The 22,460-nt window shown below is 35.2% G+C and overlaps 2 protein-coding genes across 2 annotated transcripts; one reads left to right on the top strand and one right to left on the bottom strand.

Moving 5' to 3' along the window:
• Positions 1 to 6,490: 6,490 nt before the first annotated feature.
• Positions 6,491 to 7,615, bottom strand: LOC129922089 (uncharacterized). The gene is made up of 2 exons (XM_056006629.1): positions 7,477 to 7,615; positions 6,491 to 6,963 (listed from the first exon to the last, which is right to left on the bottom strand). The coding sequence occupies exons 1-2, from the start codon at positions 7,535 to 7,537 to the stop codon at positions 6,539 to 6,541; spliced, it is 486 nt and encodes a 161-aa protein (XP_055862604.1). The 5' UTR covers positions 7,538 to 7,615; the 3' UTR covers positions 6,491 to 6,538.
• Positions 7,616 to 11,911: 4,296 nt separating this feature from the next.
• On the top strand, positions 11,912 to 18,496 carry LOC106061722 (uncharacterized). Its single transcript, XM_056006630.1, has 4 exons — positions 11,912 to 12,022; positions 14,247 to 14,324; positions 15,895 to 16,041; positions 17,916 to 18,496. The coding sequence occupies exons 1-4, from the start codon at positions 11,965 to 11,967 to the stop codon at positions 18,095 to 18,097; spliced, it is 465 nt and encodes a 154-aa protein (XP_055862605.1). The 5' UTR covers positions 11,912 to 11,964; the 3' UTR covers positions 18,098 to 18,496.
• Positions 18,497 to 22,460: the final 3,964 nt, after the last annotated feature.

Raw genomic sequence — 22,460 nt, 5'->3', positions numbered from 1 at the left:
TAATATTTAACATTTAATGTAAAAAACTAAGTTCGGGGGGTTTCAAAATTTGGACCCCACCCTAGCTACGCCACTGCGATGTCACTATTCACACTGTGGTCTCAAATAAATAGTGTGTTTTAGGCAAGTTCAGCTCTAAATAGTGGACATGATTGTTAACAACACTGGTCATTCTCATAGAATGCTTATGATTATTTTTTTCAAATAAAAGTCTGCAGCGATCATCATCTTTCATTGTTCTTTAAATTGTACACTCTTTACTCTAATAACATTTGTTGTCTCAGCTAAATTCATTAAATTTTACAGATGATACTGCCATTGTCGGTTTTATTCCAGGAAACTAAGTATCGAAGCTAACAAACTAATGGGTTGACAACTTTTAGAACTGAATGTCACAAAAACTAAAGAACTTATAATAGATTTCAAAATTAACAAACAACTGAAAGCTGAATTGCAGATAAATAATATGCAGAGCACCAAATGAGCTCATTCTGATATCTGGGTGTCATTATAGACAATAAACTTTCGTGGGAAGATCATCTTGAAACTCTGGCAAAGAAAATCGAACAGCGGCTATTTTTTCAATACAAATTTAAACTGTTTCAAACAACAAAATAACATCTTGCTTCATTTCTACTTTACGACAATGCAGAATCTGCTAACATGTGCATTAATTTGTTGGCATGGTAACGTGTCATCTAAAAAATATATTTTTTAAAAATTTAAATATGCATATTTAATTATTTTTTTTTAAAGAAGAAAAATTATATAAAATTTAAAAGCATTGTATTTTTTTCTTCTAAAATTTGATATGCTTCTACATATAAGTTTTATTATTACTAAATTAATTTTTATTAAAACTGTCGCTAACGTGAACGGACCTCCGTTTACTTATAACCGGACCTGTACAGAGTTCATAAGAAGTGCATCAAGACCACACGCACAACACTACAGATTCTAAATGAACTTTCAAGACAAAATGTCTCAGCAAAGTCGGAAGAATACTTCAAGACAACCGCCACCCTCTCCGCTACTCTTTGACTAAACGTGAAAAGATTCAAGTATTCTGTGTGTAGTCACTCATAAATCTTCTCTGTATGTTATGTCTGTTATATTTACGTTGGTAACGTCTTCCATTGATAAAAAGAGTCCTTGTTATCACTAAATACATTCTCAAAATGATCACTAAAGCAGTCTTAGTCTTTGTCTTAGTCTGACTTAGTCGTTAACGACACAGTGAAAGTAAATAAAGTTGTGTAACATATAGCGGCGAAACAAAACCATTCTAGTTGGTATATCAGCAAGTTTGGGCAATACTTATATACATGATAAGGAATAGATTTCACGGTGACATTCTTGTCAATCATAGCAATAACTATCACTGGAGGAAAAAAAAAAACTGTCTTATCTTCTTATCTTATATAATACAGACGTTACTTCAAAAAAAGAAGATGATTACGTCCTACGCGCTATGCATTCAGTGATGCATATTTACCAATGACCTAAATTTTGCCAAGTCGCTGGTTTTCCTGGCTAGCTCAGGCAACCCATTCCATGCTCTAATAGCACTAGGGAATAAAGAGCATTTGTACAAATTTGTCCTAGCATATGGAATGAGGAATGCTCCTTTATCTTTGTGTCTTTCTGAGTATTTTATTAGATTTTGTTTTTGTATTTGAAGATTAAGGTTCAGTGTTTTATGTAGAATAGCTACTTTACTTTTGGGTCTTCTGTCCTGAAGGCTTTCTAAATTTAGTGATTTTACTAAAGGTGTTACTCTAGGCTAAACAGAAAAATTAATTAGAATGTTGAATAGAAAAATAATTACAATAACATTTTGACAAGAAATGTTTTCTTTTTGAAAGGTAAACAACCCTTTCGTAATCATTCTAGAGGATTTTATTTTTTTAATATTTATATCATTTCAATGCAATCAATTATGGAATCAATGCAAACTTAAGTTTCAGGGTTTCAAAAAAGTTAGAACAGCATTACTACAGTGGCTGTATAACACTATAATTTAGAATTTTGAATTTATATCAAAATGTAATGTACTTTAAGTAGTTTGAGCGTGATACTTTAAATATAAATATTCAGATATATTTTTATATTTTAAATTACTCATTTAATAAGTACTAATAATAATAAATAATAATAAAAAAAATTATAATTTTATATTAGAAAAAAACTGAAGCTAATTATTTGTTAGATTGTAAAAAATTAAATTGTTATATTTACCTCCCATAATTTAATATTGCATAAGAGGGAGAATGAACTAAATGGATTTAAGAATGAATATAGACCTACCTTGCTCAAACACAACATTCAATTAAAGATAGGAGAAAGATATTACATCCCAAATCTTGTACCAGAATAACCGAGCACCTCTTTCTTGTCAGCTAAATTATATTCAATTGGAAATCATTTTAAAAAAATACTTTTTTTTATAAATCAATTCTTATATAATGTTTAATTATATCAATTAATTTGGATCAGTAATTAAATGTAATTTCAACTGGAATAGATCTAGGCTTCTAGACCAACAACAATAAATCTGTCGATTAGAAATATTTTGACCAATTGTTTATGTTGAGCGCAACTTCATACTTTTAGCTTTCTCACTACGTTCTGATCCGATCATTTGTCTGAACCAGCTGGGAAACGGGAAGAAAGAAAAGAATATCTGGCTGGTATTTCTACCGTATTCTATTTATTTAAAGCATTAAAAAAACGAATAGAAGGAGTAACGACCTGAATTCGAACTCATGGCTCTAGACTCCTCAAGCTGACATTCTAACCACCTTGCTAGTGACGCACCTATGAAAATGGAGAAGATCGTATAGTGATCTATTGTTTGTATAAAGTTACTTTGAAGCAGCTACATGTAAACTGTTCATTTGTTGTAAGGTAAAAGAAATAATTGTGCAAATTTCCAGCTTGATCAGAGGTCGGATGTCGGACAAACAATGTTTACAAACTTTGTACCAGACAGACAGATAGATAGACAGACAGAGAGAGAAAGTGAGCTGTTATAAGCTTTGTAAAAAGTAGTACACACTTACCGAGAGTTCAGTTTTGTCTACCATGTGTTCACGTTGGCCATGTTCAGACAAGAACCAGCAGAACCTCGATCCTTGAGTTGTAATGATTAAATCTAAACACATACCTTGATGGCGTTTGTCTGTGCGATTTCTTTCACTGCTGGGAATTTCTGACTTATTAGCACCTACTTTGTGTGAAGATTCGATTTATTAAAAAATCATCACTTTCAGAAAAGATCAAATGCCGAAACTCCCCCTTGAAAAAGTACGTTAGGGACTAGTACAAGTATCGAAATGTTTTGTATGGATCAGAAACTGAGGATGATTCAGTTTTAACAAAGGGAAATGGGAGAACTGCAAGTAACAAATTTAGAGAGAGATATCCAGATTTGGCGCTACCGACAATACGGAAATTGTGAGTAACCAAGCCAGAGAGAGCTATTCAGATTTAGCGCTACCCACAATACGGAAATTGTGAGTAACCAAGCCAGAGAGAGCTATTCAGATTTGGCGCTACCGACAGTACGGAGATTGTAACCAAGCTAGAGAGAGCTATCCAGATTTAACGCTACCGCTACGAAATCTATATAAACAAGGAATACTGCAACGCCAAGAATGTAAACATCAGGAATAAAATTTGTGACCCTAGCATTGAACTTAGGTGCGTCACACTTAGGCCTTACTACTTGCTTAGAGAATTCACACAGGTGTGTGCTATTGTTGTGTACATACCACCGAAGGCTGACACAGCGATTGCTTCGGACGTAATTTTTGATGTGCTTCACAATGTAGAATCAAAACACCCAGACTCTGTATCGTAACTGGAGATTTCAACAACCTGAATATTAACAACACACTGTCAAACTATTGCCAGTACGTCTCCCTCCCCACAAGGCAGGGTAGAACGCTCGACAAATGCTACGTAAACATTAAGCAGGCTTACAAATGTAAAAGTTTGTTCTCACTTGGAGAATCTGGCCGTGTATAACTGCATCTTATACCAAATTACAAACCTTCTCTTAAAACTACAAAGAGAGTTATAAAAACGGTCAAGATGTGGTCTGAAGAGGCTGTGGAAAAACTACGAGGATGCATTGAGAAAACTAAATGGGAAATCTTTATTGAGAACTGTCCAGACATAAGCGAACTAACAGAAACTGTTAACTCGTATCTATCATTCTGAGAGGAGTTAACAATTCCAACAAAAACAATACAAGTCTATGGAAACAATAAGCCCTGGATGACCAAAAAAAATGAAACACCTTATTACTGAAAAGAAAACAAAGTATAAGGCTAGCAAAGAAGAATTCATAAATGCTAAAACTACACTGAGAAAAGCAATAATTGAAGGGAAAAAAACATACAAAGAAAAAAATGAGAATTTCTTTGCCAAGAACAACTCAAAGCATGCTGGGAAGGATTAAAAAAAATAACCGGTGCACCTCAAAACGAGAACGAATTTCAGTGGATCATGAGGAGAAATTCGCCAACGAGCTAAATGATTTTTATTCTCGTTTCGACAAAGAAGGTTTTGTTGATCTACACAAAGAACTTTTCAACACTCTGTCCAAAGGAAAACAAGAGCCCTACGTCAATTTTGTAACTGAAGATGAAGTGACCTTGTTATTTAAAAGAGTAGACGTAACAAAAGCTTCTGGACCAGACAAAATTAGTGGCAAGCTGATCAAGTTATGTGCGGAACAAATTTCTTTTATCTTCTCTCACATCTTTAACCACTCGTAAACGTGCGTAATCCACACATCTGGAAAACTTCAGAGATTGTACCAGTACCAAAGAAAGCAAAAATAGATAGCTTAAATGATTTCCGCCCAGTAGCACTAACACCTATAGTTATGAAATGTTTAGAAAAATATATGCTTAAACAACTTCTGGCAAAAGTCAATAAACAGCCTAGACCCTCACCAATTTGCATATAAAGAAGCTAGGGGAACTGAGGATGCGATTCTATTGCTTTTGGACCAGCTTGATAAGCATCTCGATATACCCAAAACATATGCACGAGTTCTATTTGTAGACTTCTCCTCGGCTTTCAATACCATACAGCCACATCTAACGATAAACAAACTGAGTAACTTAAATGTAAGCCCTTACGTACAAGCATGGGTTCTAAACTTCTTAACCCAACGTCCCCAGTATGTTAAAGTCAACAACACCAAATCTTCAACTCAAGTACTATGTACGCTCGCTCCACAAGGTTGTGTACTTTCTCCTGTACTGTCCACTCTTTACACTAATGACATAAGAAGCATCTAAGACTCAGTTAAACTTATTAAATTCGCTGATGATACTGCCATAGTCGGTCTTATTTCAGAAGACGAAACTCAGTATCGAAGCTCGATAGAAGAGTTTACAAACTGGTGCACTGACAACTTTCTAGAACTGAATGTCACAAAAACTAAAGAACTTATAATAGATTTCAGAAAGAAAAAACAAAACGATACACAAACTGCAAATAAACATTACATCTATAGAACAAGTGAAGGTATATAAATATCTAGGCTCATTATTGATAACAAGCTTTCGTGGGAAGACCACCTTGGAACTCTGAAAAAGCAAACAGCCCAGCGACTTTTCTTTTCTATACAAACTCAATATCTTTAAACTAAATAAGAAGATCCAAAATACTTTTTACGGCGCGACTGCAAAATCTGCTAACACACAGAATAACTTGTTGGCAAGGCAACGGTTCATCTAAACTGTTGCGCCTAGAAAACATCATAAAAAGGGCATCTAAAATTACACTCACAACATTACCATTTTTTAAGGAACTTTTTAACAAAAATGTTTAAGAAAAGATGAAAAAGTCTTGGAAGACAACGGCCACCCGCTCACACAGAACTACGTCAGGTCGTCGCGAAGTGGGCGACTGCTGTCAATCAAGACAAAAACAGAGCGGTACAAAAACTCGTTCGTTCCTTATTCGGTCAGGCTTTATCAACGCCACATGTTGATCAAGAAACATGAAAAGGACCAAGATATATGTAGTCGCTCAATGAACTCTTTATGTTGTGTCTGTTGTATTTATGTGAATGTTTCTGTTGTGTTGTCTTTATATGAGAAAAGAGTCCTTGTAATCACAACACATTTCCATAAGGATCAATAAAGCAGTCTTAGTCTTAGTCTTAGTGAATCATACAAATTGTTATTTATGATATTAAGAACAACTTCATACTTCTTTGCAATTACTAAGCAAGCTGCTGTGAGCTCGCATTGATACTGAATCATAACATTCCTCCCTTGACTCCCCCATAGATTCAGATAAACTTAACAAGTGTGATGCTTAAGTAGGAGTCTAAGCCTGGTCTTTACAACGTCTTGTTATTCAGTCACGAAATGTTTAAAACATTTTTCTTCGAAGAAAATTTTACATAAGAAAATGTTTTTATTTGAAAAAGATGAATTTTTATTTTGTTTAAATAAATTGGCACACGCACACACTCACACACACATATACAAACACAGTCATTAAACTGCCATTATGTCATGGTTATACGAATGTGGTTTTCCAGAAATGACAAAGATGAGATAGTATTCCTGTCATTAAGTCTGTTCAGAAAACCTGGTGGACAGACTTCATTTATCTGTCTCACAGTGTCAAATGCTCCCTGACGCCGAGGGGGAAAAAAGGCAGACGAGTATATAACTGAAGCTGAAGATGTGTATGCTGGACACTGGTCAGTGACTGTTGAAGGAGCTGGTCTCGCGTGCCTTGGTAGTTGATCTTTGTACAGACTTGGATCTCCTTCTGTAGAGGTACTATTTAATGTTGTATATTCATTCTGTTTAATCAGTACATTAATGTTGTTTAGTTGATGCGTTAATGCTTTTTCGTTCATAGCTTCATGGTCAAAGTTATTGATTTCATACATATGTAATATGTAGTTAGAAGACCTATGTCCATCTAAACGAGATTTGGAAAAAAAAACATTAAATTATGATAAAAAAATGATGACGTTATTTCATGGCACTTAAAATAGCAAAGTAGGCCTACTCATACATTGGTAAAACACATTTTTGATCTAGCTAATTTCATATTTAGGAAAAGGGGGGGGGGCGTAGTGACTGAGAGGTAAATCGCTTGGCTTCCGAACTGAAAGATCTCGGGTTCAAATCTTGGGGAAAACTGGAATTTTGAATATCAAGGACGTCCTTGATTCCACCCAACTCTAAGGGATACCTGACGAAAATTGGGGAATCGAAGGCGGTTGGTTGTTGTGCTGGCTAAATGGCTCCCTCGCTGACCGTATATCACAGAAACATGATCTTTACATCATCTTTCCTATAGATCGCAAGGTCTGAGGGGGACGTTAATTTTTAAATTCATGTTAATGATTGTTTCGCATCTTAAAATAATACTTTTTTTTATCAATACAGTTAAATTAATTGGCTAACACATTTTAATCATTGTTCTGACCATTCGTTTCAGCTAAGAGGTGTTCTGCAGGGCAGGCGCTGTCATATTGTGTGAAGGTCATGGCCGTTCTCTGCTATTGTGTTCTTTCTGTGTCTTTAACGGCAACAGTTCTGGTCCATTCGCTGCACGCCATTCTACAACAGTCACCTGGTAAGATAATAAGAAGTTATGTTGCTTGACGCAATAGTAAGGAGCGTTGATTGATAGGTTCCTCGTGATCACCCATAAGTTCACTCTTTAGGGAACAATTGTATTTAAGAAAGTGGTATATCAAAGACTGTACCTGTGCAGCTGTATTTTAGATTAACTAACTGAACCAAATTTATGTGTTAGTTATTACACATATCTAACTTTGGAGTTATAAAGAATGGAACAAAAGTAGGTTGACAGTTATTAAATCAGTGGCGTAGCCATGGTGGAGGGAGGGGGAGGGGTCTAAATTTGAAATGCCCCCCCCCCCCCGAAATGAGTGTCCGAAATTTGTTTTACATTAAATATTAAGGTAATGCCGTGTTATCTTGCTATTCATGTTGTTATGTAAATTAGTGACTATATTTCATGTATTCCATACATAAGTCATACATTTATTAAGTACGTCATCTCATGTCATGATGTCGAATGTCAAAATGCAGGGGCCCCTTAAGAGGCCAAACCCACAGGGCCCCCAAATCCCTCTTTAGGCCACTGTATTAAACTATCTTTTATATGGTTGAAGTTGCTTGGTTAATAATACCAATACCAAAACATTCCTCAGAGTATAAATCTAACTTACATAAACATCTGTTGATTTCTTTTTTTTTTTTTTGGTGAGGGGGGGGGGATGTTGTTAAGAACAAGGTTGGTAAAAAAAAAAAAAAAAAAAAGAAAGAAAGAAAGAAAGGATTTCAAAGATGACATTCATCTGACAGTCACAAACATGGATGAAGATGAGACTTTGTTCTGCACCGTGTGTCAGAGTGTCTTGGAGTGTCTTGGAGACATTGGATAGAAAATTGCAATGCTGAAGAAGAACATTTTTGAGAATGTACATTATTAGAATTTAATTAAATTCGCTCACGTTAGTCATTTGTTTAAAACGTTAAAACTAATCCACTTGAACTTGTTGTTTTGTAGAATAAACAATAACAAGGGCATGGGAAACAAACATTTCGGTTCTTTGTGTGCCTGACATTAGTTGGGGAAAGTAAAAGCGGTTGTGCTGGCCATATGACACCCTCGTTAACCGTGGGCCACAGAAACGGATTATCTTTACATCGCAAGGTCTGAAAGGGGAACTTACTTACTTGAATAGTAAAAGAACTGAATACTTGACCTTATCTCATTGTCTTTCAGAAAGCTTTGCAATTTATTCCTTTTTTTTTATATATCCCTCTCCTGATAGATCATTCTGGAAGCTTCGGTTTGTTTGGTTTGTTTGGTTTGAATTTTACAGCCTCTTAGAGAATGTGAACGGTTACCTAGTGATATTCATAATTTATGTTCGGACAATCGTGATCTTTTAAGTTTTGGAGTGTATGTGTGTCTTTCCAAGGTAACTACAAGGAAAACAAAGTTGTTGTTTTTTAATAGTGTATTTCTGATGAAATCCTGAGCTGGTCTGTCATAATGTATGTATATAAGTCACATGGGTGATAGTTTGTACAAGTCATTTCAAATTTATTTCACTAAAAATTTGATACACCTACATCAGTTTAGTAATACTACTTTGATGGAGCTACAAATCGACGACCAACTAACAACATAAATGTACATTCTAGATACGATGTTCCTAAGAATACAATATTGAAGAATTTTCTGGATCTAAATTTTTACGTTATAGAGTTTCTGTGGCAGTTGATTGACATACTGCGTCATGCTGCCAGTAGAGTTTGATTAAACCTAGTAGAATTTAACTTCCGATTGATAACAACAAGCTCCTATCAAATTTGTAATTGTCATTAGGGTTGAGACTATGTCTCTTGAAACTCTAGGTCGATGGAAGGCGTTATCCTACAAATTTGGACTAGATACTAGGTCAAAGGCCGAGCATCCCGAGGAGACACTCTCCTTGTCTCTTTACCTCTATACCACAGTTTCCATGCGGGTGTGTTTCATGGAAACCGCCCATTGTCAGTGCAATGACCTCGGTTCCATTTGGCTTTCTTATTTTGCTTCTCAGTCGGGCTATTCTTCTTTTTTTAACGAGCGTTTTCACCCGGACGCCTGATTGGGGATAAGAAGCATTGCCAGGACCAGGTCCTGAATATGAATAATTACGCAAAATTTCAACTTAATCCAAGAATGGGAAGTGGGAGAAAGAAAGTGTCAGAACGTAATAAGGGGATTAAATCCATATATACATCCACAAATCTCATTAAGTAGATTTTATTCCCCTTAATTCGAAATCAAACAAAATAATTAATCACCAGCAATTAATTAACTAATATTTTTTTTGAATGATTCATGTGTTTTCTCCGATAATCAATAATTTCTCAAAGTTTCAACTTGATCCGAGAATGGGAAGTGGGAGAAATAACGTGTTCAAAATGTGTATGAGACAGGCATGTGGGATTCATTACTGCTTTGTAAAAACGAAAAAATATATATATAAACGTTTTATGTAACGATTTCCATTGTTGTATTTTACTTCTTATATAGATATAAAAAAAAATTTGTTTTTCATCTAGATATTTATCGGTTTTATCCTCGTTTGTCCACGATATCATGGCGTCACAAAAGTGGTCCACTAAAGTCACGTGTCACTAGGGAAGACATTAAAGTTTCTGATGCTCAAAATGACAGAGATAACCAAGTAAGTCTTAATTGCAATGTTTGTCTTCTAGTGACAGGGCGGTGTTTTAGTAATATAATAAGATAATATAAGAAATCTATTTATAATGAAGCCAGCCGTTTAGTCTTTTATTTAACTTTGTTTTTAGCGGTCCCCGAAATTAGAAAATCTGCTATTAGTTTTGTGTGGTCTGTCTGTCCGTCCGTACGTCAGTGAGTCTCTTATAGAGTGCAAAAACTTGAAAAGATGTTGAAAAGTCAGGATACTTTAGATGTTGCAAAGTTCTGGCTACAAACACTCATTCAAATATTTCTTTTTAATATTTTGAATTTCTCCTTAATTTTAAATCTTAAAAATGGATTTCAGATTGTAGATTTAGATTTAATTAATGAATATTTTGAAAAACAGTTTATAAATTTTTAATCGTAAACATTTAATAATTTAAAATAAACATGTACGAGACGCGATATGGTGTTATTAAGTTATCAGTCCACTGTATTCATGAAGCCATTCCATGCTATACTTGAGCAATACTTGAGCAATACTTAGCAATAGGGCTTCATATGCTAGTAAATTAGACATTGATCTACACAATTATAAAATACTACAACTTATAATGTTGCTTTCAGTTTATTGATCATCATAATCATCATCATCAAACTCCGTTTGATTGAGTGCTTTAGAGGCTCAAATCCTCTCTTGCAAAAGCCCCGGACAGAAACCCTGCTGTTTTTCGTAGTGCGTACACGTCACCATACAGGTCGAGAATTTTTGGGTTAGGACCTGTCGAGACGGAGATCAGCAAGTCTGGGGCAGTCAAACAGAATATGATGCACGGTTTCCTCTTCTTCCTCGCAGCGGGGGCACCGTGAATCAAAATTTGGCCATAGCCTTGAGAAATATGAGCCAACAGGACAGTGGCCTGTCCTGCACTGTGCTATAATAGCTTGCTCAGGCTCAGGCCTGGACTGCCTCCACCTCGGGGAAGTGCGGTCAGGGCGTCTCATGCGCTTCCAGACTCCACGGGTGTAACAATGCACTCACGTTATCACACAAACTCAGAGGCGGCCCCCATCGAAGTCACCAATGGACCAATGGACCAGGAATATTAAGCCATATTATATTAAGCCTTGTTATGATCGTTTAAAGTAATAAAATTGTAAACAATTCTTTGGCGTTTTTTTCCACACAAAAGCAAACAGGACAACACTTCGTCTTTGATAACACTCTTCTAACTCTTCTGGAATAAGTAGAGTAGAGATCCAACTGATCACCTAGAAAGTAGAGTAGAGATCCAACTGATCACCTAAAAACAGAATGAAAACCTCCCAGACAGTGTCGGGTAACCTTCCCTGAAGGTTTTCATTTAAAAGTGGTGTCATCGGTATTTTTTTGAAAAATCTGCTTGCATAGATAATTTAAAAAATTAGATGGTTCACTTTCGGAAAAGAAAAAGTAGCCGTTTCATCAGAACTTTGAATGATCTAAAATATTATGAGGTCCGATTTTCATTTTCTCCACTAGTTTCTGAGATCTAAACGGGACGAATGGACATACGGACAGACTGACGGACACACAAAACTAATTACTAAAAAACAACTTTTTACCGTGGTAATAAATCCATTACTCTTGTGTTCTCTATACCATATTCCCTTTATTTCATAGATTTAAAATTTATTTCCTGAAATGTTGTTTTTTTTCAGAGCTATGATCCAGGAATGGACAGCATCGCTTTACAGTCTGAGAAGAAGCGAAACTTGTCGCCATTTCAAGAGAGTAAGACATTTTAGGTGTAAAATCCAATAAACTTTAAGCGTATCCCGATTTAGAAAAGACGATTCCGACACAAAAACTTACCAAAGAAAATGAATACATTAGAAACAAGCAACATTTTTGAAAAGTTCTATTAAAAAAAAATATAAAAGAAAAATCAAAGTTATCTAATGGGAAAAACTCCACCTTTACAGTCCTGGGTTAGAATTTTTTTTTAATTCCACGATTTTTAGGGCGCCCCTGAGTCCACCCAACTCTAATGGTTACCTGACTTGTTTTGGAGAGTAAAGGCGGTTGGTCGTTGTGCTAGCCACATGACACCACTGGCGGATCAGGGGGGACGGTAGGGGCGATCGCCTCGCCTACTCGGCCGCCCCCCCTCCCCGAATGGGGAGGGCGGATGAATTTAAGTAAAGAAATCACACAACTGTATACGAATGTATTATCTATGTTAATAATATATAACAATTATTTATATTTGTAACAATTTTTAGATTATATATGTGCTGTACGAGCACATGCATAGGCCGTTAGCTTAGAATTTTGAAAAAAATCGCCCCCTCACTCTAAAGTTCTGGATCCGCTACTGCATGACTCCCTGATCGTTAATCGTTTGCACCCCCCACCCCCCCCCCCCCAAAAAAAAAAAAACAAAAAAAAAAACAGATGACCTTAGCATCATCTGCCCCATAGATCGCAAGTTCTGAAAAGGGGAACTTTATTTTGAATTAGCTTTAAACGTTCGTCCTAGAAAGTCACAAAGGAAACATTGTAATTACACATGGATATAGCTTCGAGATGAAATTGTGCACATAAGCTTATGATGCGTGACAACACATTTTATTTAAATTTGAAAAAGAAAACTTCATTCATAGTTCAACTAATGTTATTATTTAAGATTATGTGGAAAAAATGAGAATTAAAGGTGGTTGTTATTTTATGATCATTTAGAATAATTTAGATGTTATTAGATGTTATTTATAAATCTAGATCAATATATGTTGAACTTTTTTTGTTCAGTATGATCAGTTAGCTAAGTAGCTAGCGTGCCGACGGCGTCGTGCTAATAACCCTAATGTTGTGTATTCAATCCTTATAGTCACTTGTTTTTCTTATTTTTCAATGACAAATAAAAGGTGAATGTTTAGTTTACTTTAATATTTGAACAGAAAGTAGGAATAAATATCTTTTTTTTCAAAGTTTACATTAACTCACTGTGTCTGTCTGTCTGGTAAAAAGTGTGTACACGTTAGTTCTCCCACGCCCATTCTCAGACCACATGAAAACTTTACACATATATTCATTTGCGTCGACACGAATCATTACAAAACATTAATCAATTAGTAATTAATATTATTTTGTTTGATACCAACAAGGGATATTGATCCTTCAGTATTCACAGATAAGGCTAAATTAGTAGGGTTTGATCCCCTAAAATAATTGTTAACGCTATTTCTGCCACACGCATTCTCCGATCAAGTTGATATTTAAACAAAATATTTATAGCATCGAACAAAACATAAATGAATTTTAAAAAATCAACAATTACTCAATTAATTATTGGTAATTAATTATTTCGTTTGCTATCAAACAAGGGAAATAACTTCTACATTAGTGATTGATATAGTTGGGGGGGGGGACGAGATCTTCCTTTAGATAAGCTTTTTTTTTTTTAATATTTATTTACTTGTTTACTTTGTTGGTGTTCTCAGAGGGACTTTAAAGTTTTGCTTTCCAATTACTAAGCAATCAGTTGAGAAGAATATCTCACAACAATAAGATAGTGCTCTCCCTTGTCTATGCTTTCTGATTGACTATTACAGATTAGAGAATAATTTGATCCTAGAAACTCTGGTTTAAATTCAAAGACTTGATAAGATAAGATAAGATAATGTTTGTTTGTACAAAATTTATACACTATTTTCGACTACCATTGTCTACCTCAACAAATATAGAACCTCCACATAGTTACAACGTACAAGGAATATTTTTCATCTTCATTTTAAGGCAAAGTAAATTCTACACTGTACCACAGTTGAACGTGACTCTTACTAAGCTTCTTAGAAGTCTTTACATCTTGCGAACATTTTATATTTCAAAGGCATGTCTCCTTTATTTGAAATGATTTGTTTAAAATTGTACACACAATTTATCGTTTTCAACCATGGTTTGTCTGCCCCTGTGTGTTTTAGTTTCACTTATGAATCTTATCACATTGTCTCCCCAGTACCTCAGCCATGTGAGATTGACAGCGATGCCTTGTGTGCCAGGCCCAGACACCCGAGATGTAACGTCACATACCCAGGTCAGTCTATCAGCGGAAATGTCAAATACATGTCTTACAGAAAAGACTCAGTGTTTCGTCCATAGCAATTAAATTGTCGTCCATATTAATTGGTATGTCCGTCCATATTAATTGGTATGTCCGTCCATATTAATTGGTATGTTCGTCCATATTAATTGGTATGTTCGTCCATATTAATTGGTATGTCCATTCATATTAATTGGTATATCCGTCCATATTAATTAGTATGTCGTCCATATTAATTGGTATGTCCGTCCATATTAATTGGTATATCCGTCCATATTAATTGGTATGTCCATTTTATATTAATTGGTATGTCCATCCATATTAATTAGTATGTCGTCCATATTAATTGGTATGTCCGTCCATATTAATTAGTATGTTCGTCCATATTAATTGGTATGTCCATTCATATTAATAAGTATGTCGATCTATATTAATTAGTATGTCCGTCAATATTAATTAGTATGTCGATCTATATTAATTAGTATGTCCGTCTAATGCCGTCTATATCAATTGGTATGTGGGATTATCCCCCGAGAGTACAAAGACAGAACATTCCTTTCCTAGATCTAGGATTCCACGTATCGAATGGCTGAACGGAACAATAGCCAGAGTCGTGCCTAGCAATGTGAGGGTGGTGCGTGCCGCACAGGGCATTGGGTGTTGAGGGGCATCATACTTCCCCATTATGTATTAACCATTTGAACTCAAGTTTTTAATGCATCGGCCGTTAGACCGATGTAGCAATCTGGAGTACTCCGACGTATCACTCTTGGAGGAGTATCATACCATAGATATCCGTAATTGAAAAATCAGGCACTCCGTGGGCATCATGAATGAGGTGATAAATATAATCATGAATGTTAATTAGAGACTTAAACTCTGCAAAGTCAGGGGTTTGACTGGCTGATTCAGGCAACCCGTTCCTATCTCTCTTATAGTCCAATATATTGTTTCGAATTGTCGGTTTTAATGTTCACTTTGCCTTAAGCTACGTTCTATTAACATAAATGTGGTGAATTCTTTTCTGCATACTAACAATTACTCAATCGAAAGGACGTTGATAGTATAATATATGAAGATATTAGCCTTAAAAAACAATAGAATGCTATCACCATTAGTGTTAAGTAAATGGTCAACAGTCTTAGATATCTATATGTGACGAACAAGCAATATATGTTTTAAAATCCTTTTAAAAAAAAAAAAAAAAAAAAAAAAGCAAAATAATTGCTCTAAAAGTTGTATAAAGGAGCTATTGTCCTTTATAAAATATTTTTCTTGTTTTAATTTGCCTATCGCGAAAATCTCCATTAGGAGATTTGAAATATAAAATGTTCGCAAGATGTAAAGACCTTAGTAAGAGTCACGCTCAATTGAAGAAGAAGAAGACCTTGTTTCATCTTCTTAGTAGAGTCTTCTAGAATGAATACCGTTTCTTTTTTTGCAACCGGTCTCTAGTACACACAGGTTGCAACGTCGCAGGTCAGTATTGTGGCCTTCTGTAACGATGGGACTTTCAGTAAGACCATTACGTTTTTTTTAAGTTTATATTTGGCTTCTTTTTTAGCCTCGGACAGTGCAGAAGACAGTGTTTGTAAAGTCAGAGTGGACTGCCAGGCTTCCTGCTCTGCCAGATGTTTCGCTGTGCGCATGGCTATTCCCGGAGGCCTCATCAGACCGTCTACCATCTTTAATTTTAGTATAAGCACTTTTGGTAAGTTGTACTTGTAGGTTTAAATACGTCGCTATTACAGACTATGTGACCCAACAGTTTTTATGCCAGTGATGTCGTCTCTATGTAGGCCTACACGGGACTACTAAATCTAGATAGAATGACTTCCTGAATCATTGAATGACTTAGATAAGATACTCATCGTGTCACGTTAATCACTTAGCCCACTTAGCCAACTTAATTCGCGTGGTCTATGATTTGTGTCAAGCATTTCATTTACATTCTACCAATTAAGTGTTTGTTATGGATATAAATACACGGAGTAGCCACGCCTTAGGAAAAGATGCCAACAACAGAGCTTGGTAGGCTTAGGATTGGAATCCGCCTGGCACAAAGGCAAGAAAAAGACCGAAATGAACAATGAGCAGTGTTAACGTAGATAAGAAAGCAGATAAACTGGGAGGCAACTAAAAAGAGTAGCAAGAGAGAGGCGTTTGTTTTTTTTCCTGAAGCCTATTACTCCATAAGGAAATTAAAGGATGGACGATGAGAGGATTGTTGTTTGTTAGGTGCCTCCTCGCTGTGTTATGTGTAGGTAAAGCCCACCTTACTCTGAAGCTGTCAAAAGTCTTCTGTTTACTTTTCACTACAAATTTTCTCAATCCTAGTCTTGCTTTTAATAGTCACGTGACAGTCTCTAAGCAAAACTTTCCATTTTTATGAAACAAATAACTTTTCGCGCCTAATCGTGCCATAACAACTGTAGACTAACAGTACCAGATTGCTGGTAGATAACTAAGCCACTGGAGGCGTATTATATTACAACTTATAAAACTTGAAACAACTTGGACTAACTTCTTTGTGTATACAAGTACATTTAACAGTTATTTCAATATAGACAAACTTAAGTTGAAATTAAATAAACTTATATTTTAAACAAAACTAACTCGCAATAAAAACAAGTTTTTACACTCTTTCATCCTTGCGTACACAAGTCAGCTGACGACAGGGCCGCTTGTCTTGCATCATTCACACTGCATAGTCACCAACCAATCGCTAACGTCTTCTCACCGTCACCATAGAAACACACACATACACACTCACACTCACTCCATGACAGCGATGATACATATACACTCCTATCTATTTATTAGGAAAGCCTGTAGAAATGTTGGCTTGCTGTGTTTCCATCTCATGTCCAGTTTCTCATAAACAGATGTTGTGATACAAAGCACATGTGATGAAATTATAATTTTTTTTAAAAGCCGCTTTCACTATACACTAATATCAACACTTGTTAAAATTACATGTTTAACTTTAATTAAGTTTGTAATGTTTGACACTTCTTCTAGTTTATGTCTTATTTAATTAATGTTAAGTCTTAGCTTGCTTGGTCTTATTTACAAAGGTTACATCAACTCTGTATGTCTGGTAAGGACGTTATTGCTCCCACACCTATTCTCGCACCATTATTCATTGGCATAGACAAGATATGAATCAATTTAAAAAAAAAAAAATAACCAATTAGACCATTAATTTCTGGTAATTCATTATTTTGTTTAATAGCAACAAGGGAAACTAATCCTTCAATATTCACAGAGTTGGCTACATTTGTTGGGTTTAGTCCCCTTAAATAAGTGTTAACCATATTTCTCCCTCACGCATTCTCCGATCAAGCTGATATTTTAAACAATTATTTATCATACCTAACAAAACATGACTCAATAAATAACAATACTCAATCAGTCAATTATTAATTATTGGCAGTTCGTTATTTTGTTTTATATCCACTAGGGAAATAACTTGTGCATTATTTGTAAATATAGCCACAAGGACGAGGTACTTCCATTTTTGTTAAGCTTTTTTTTTTTTAAAAAGGATTTTAAAATATTTTCTTGCGTGTATTCTCTACTCAGATACCAACGGGACAGAACGATTCTCTAGAGCCTGGGAAAACAAATCACAGATGTTCTCTGCCATCAAAGTCGCACAGATCCTCAGCAGTCGAAGGTACGCGAAGTTTCTGGTTAGTTCTGCCTTTGATTGTTCCAACTTGTTAGTGTGCCAGCCGTCTAACGAAGCCATGCAACAGTTATAGACAGAGTAAAAAAAAAAAAAAAAGGCAAATATGATTGTAAACATTTGTAGAGTTTTAACAATGTAGGATTAGTATTGTTATTTTATTATTATTTTATTATGATTATTATTGTTATTGTTATTACTCTATTATAAAACAAGGCCTAATGGTCGTTCTCTAGCGTTGCGCGGATTGGGAGAAAGAAAAATGAATTGTAGTTGCCTTAAATGTATCTACGCTTGCACACGTTGATGATGTGGCAGGTCTGCTGACGTCACAAATGAGATACAGAAACTTTAGTATATTTATTTTTTGCTTATTATTTATTGTTTTTATTGCTATTATTATTATAAATGTTGTAATAAGGATTTTGTTAAAAATTGTAATACAAATAATAAAATAAGTTTTAATTATTAAATCTTACAAAGTTTTTCTTCCAATTTGAGATCATATATCTGTTATAATCAGTAGGGTGTTCATCTGCCATCTCTACATAATATTATGTGGCCCCAAATTGAAGTGGTATTCTCGAAGCGTTATACTATTTTATGGAGGCTTGTTCCATCCATCGTGGCATTGTATTCAGATTCTGTGATGTACTTATAAACTTTAAGCGGAACTTTCCACATGAGTTTCACGACGAACTAAAATATGTGTACTGATCTGTGACATTTTACATCTCGAGGGCAAACGTTTTCCCTTTGCAACTTCTTGTGTGACTAAAGAGGCCAATCCTTATCGTGTGGCTATAGTCGCAGGTTGGGCATATGTATAAAATATATTTGTACAGAGTTGGTTTTAAAACGAGGTAAAAATATATCTTTAAAAAAAGCTATTCCCAAGCTCACTTCCATATATCTCATTAATGCAGGAAGAAGATCCCTTTTTTCTATATGAAAACAAACGTAATTGATTGCCACTAATTAATGAAATAGTTGGTTAATTTGATTTTATTGATTAATGGGTTGCTATCGACTATTAATACTTATGCGAAATTTCAAGTTGATCCGAGAATAGGAAAGAGAAGAAAAGAAGTGTACCAAGTGTTACAATGGAAATAACCACATATACAGTCATATCTCTCAATTAGTAGCATTTGTTTCCATTTCCGATACCACAAATAATAAACAATAAACAAAAAATAATTCTTTTTTTTTTTAGGAAACCTCAGAATTTGCGCAATTCAATTTTAGCTTTGTCATCATAGGAACCCTTGGGCCTTAGGCCTCTTTTTTTTGCCTCTTTTTTGGGCTTTATATGCCTCTTCTTTTTTGGCCCTCCAGCCTCTTTTGTGGGCTTTTTATTTTCATTTTTTTAAATTTAATTTCTATTTGTAAGGTCTCACAGTTTACAAATATTAAATCATAAAGAATTAAAGAGAAAATTTGAAACATGATTAACCTATACTTCATTACTTTACATAATAGTTATGAAAATATTATTTTAAAGCAAAGACATACTTTAAAACTATTGACACTATCAGAGACAGAAAAATGATACAAGGATTAGCATATCAACAACTAAAGGATAACCAACCATAAATAAAAGCAAGTATACACCAACACTTACACACTAACACATGCATGAGACCTACTTGTTTAAAACTTTTTTAGATTAGTTTTTGATTTCTATTGTCGTGTTTGTGTTTGTAATGTTATTACAGCGCCTTGAGCCTACATTTTATTTGTTAACATCGCTCTATAAATAAAATTATTATTATGACCGCACCCACATACCAAATAGATACTGAGACTATCCGATGTGATGGATTATTCAGAGCCACAAATATGATATAAGAATAGCACATCAAAAACTAATAAATAGGTAATAAAATAGCTAAATAAATACACACATATACTTACACATTGATTAATAGATGCATAAACATACAAACATACTCTTCATACATATATAAACACAAATAAACACAAATAAACACACATTTCTTTTCGTCTATCTAAAAACAACACAATATCAAATATCAACCAACCCCATTTCTGGAATACAGCTTGAGTATTGTACAACCATTTACAAATCTAACTAAATAATTCTCTACCCTAAAATTAACAATCTTCCTAAATGTCATTTCTAAGTAATTTGAATCAAGCACCTTATTATTAATGTAAAGCTTTGAGCCTGCTAGTCCAAACAAGATTCCGATATTCATAGGCAATAATCAAATTGAAATCATGTGGGCTATTTTGGATGTACTCTTGTTTTGTTAGGTACAACATATAATTGTGTAAAGTTTATCTTAGAATGGGTGTGGTAGAAATAGCATGAATAAAAATTTACCAGAGCTGTTGTAAGCTTTGGATATATATCACCCTAACCTATATACATATATATATATATATCATTACCACTTTCAGCGTAATCCCAATATGTTATTCTTGCTCGATTATATGAGTTGTTTCTGTATTTATATTTTTGTAGCTATGCAAATTTATAATCAAATAATATCTACAAAAAAAGTAAAACTCACAAAATAAAAAGCTGTATTTATAAATTAAATAGAACTAAACCTGATAAAAGAAATGTAAGTCAATAATCGTATTCAAGACGTATGGTATATACTTTGTTAGTTGGGAAAGACAAAAAGAAATGTATTGCAGATCTTCATACATGGACGATCATTTATAACATACAAGCTATTTGATGTATTAAGTTCCCATTTCAGACCTTGGGCGGATGATGTAAAGGTCATCTGTATCTGTGGCCTACGGTTAACGAGGGTGTCATGTGGCCAGCACAACGACCAACACCAAGTATATGGTGTGCAAAATAATATGTATTGAAATGCAAAGTATTTAATAAACCAATAGTAATCTTTTGCAATTGTTTCTCTAAATATTTTTTTAGCACTGTGCGAGACCTCCACCCAATCGGAGGCCCTATGCGGCTGCCTTGTTTGCCTATACTTAAAGCAGGCCCTGATGTAAAAGGCTATCTATTAATGTGGCCGACGATTAACGAGGTTTTAAAGTGGTCAGCACAGCGACCGACCGCTTTTACTTTCCCTAACTGTCAGATTGTTAGTGACCAATTGAGCACACCCTAAAACCTCCAAATGTTCATGTTTCCCTTTCAGAATAATTTAATCTGTCCCATGATGTAAAGGCCATCTTTTGTTGCGGACAACAATTATTAATCAACTAGTCGACCCACGGCGTAGCATGCACTGTGCGAATGAAAAGAAGAAACTCTGGAGAGAGCAACATACAATAGTCCATGGCTGAAAACAGATTTTGGAAGATACAGGCATATCTTTTTGAACGTTTGGCCTTGTGCTTTATTAATTGTCATGGCAAAAGCTAATCTAACATGGAATTGTCTGCGCGTAAAGGTAAAAGGCAACTTTTAAATCTGATTAAGTCAGTGATATCCGGGGAATAAGGAAAGTTTGTGAGGTAACAGCTGCGATAGTTTTACACTCCAGTACGTTGCGGTGAATGCAACCGCTAAAGAGCAGGGATATAGAGAGACTTTGACCCGGATTGTAAACTCGAGGAGAGTCATGCGGCGTTTTCGGAAGTGTATAGTGATAGTAGCGGGAAGTATTTGAGACACGGCCACAATTTCAGCCTCGCCACCATAAACGCCGGAAGTATTTATGTAGGCAGCGTATTGTCGAGCAGAGTGTATGACTGTGCTTCCGTAAGAACTATGGATAGGGCGTCGCCATAGTTATACCAATGTTCGCAAACAAAGCTTACAGCCATCTTACGAAGTTCGAGAGCAACAGTTTCGTCGATGACATTTTTCCAGAAATATGCGACTGATAGAAATAAACAGTTTACCTGATGCAAGAACTTTGACTACATTGAACGACCTGTTGACTCCACGAAATTTATGTGAAGCCGTGGCCATGGATAGGGAACGAAGGGCAATACGAAGGGGCAAAATCAAAATAAAGCTACAAAAAACACATGCAACTATTTTAATGACACCAGATATTGGCGTATGTGAAAAAAATACACACATAAATGTAGTCAAATATAAAGAATGTACAAAGAGAAAGATTACTTGTTTCCCCCCCCCCCCTTTTTTTTTCTGAGCCGCGCTCTCTGTCTCCTCGTAGGGGTAACTCTAGACTGACTTGCCGAAATAAAAAGAGCTATCTTTCCATGACTTTTGTGTGGTGTCGCGCATGATTGGGCTATGAATAAAATTATATATAAACGTCTGCACTAAGAAAGACAACCGTGTAAAAACTTACGACACTACTAGCGATACTGAGTTGTTCCCCTCGGTGTTCCTACCCAGTTTATGAGGGAAAAAAGTAGTTGGGGGGGGGGGGGTGGCGCTAGGTAGCGTAAACCAGGCAGCATTAAATTTATTTATCCTCTCATTATCAGCCGACAACAGTTTTTGCTTTTGAGGC

Source organism: Biomphalaria glabrata, chromosome 12 (genome assembly GCF_947242115.1).
Source record: "Biomphalaria glabrata chromosome 12, xgBioGlab47.1, whole genome shotgun sequence".
In the NCBI taxonomy this organism is placed as follows: domain Eukaryota; kingdom Metazoa; phylum Mollusca; class Gastropoda; family Planorbidae; genus Biomphalaria; species Biomphalaria glabrata.
The sequence above is the reverse complement of the archived record's forward strand: the minus strand, read 5'-3'. Positions and strand labels throughout refer to the sequence as shown.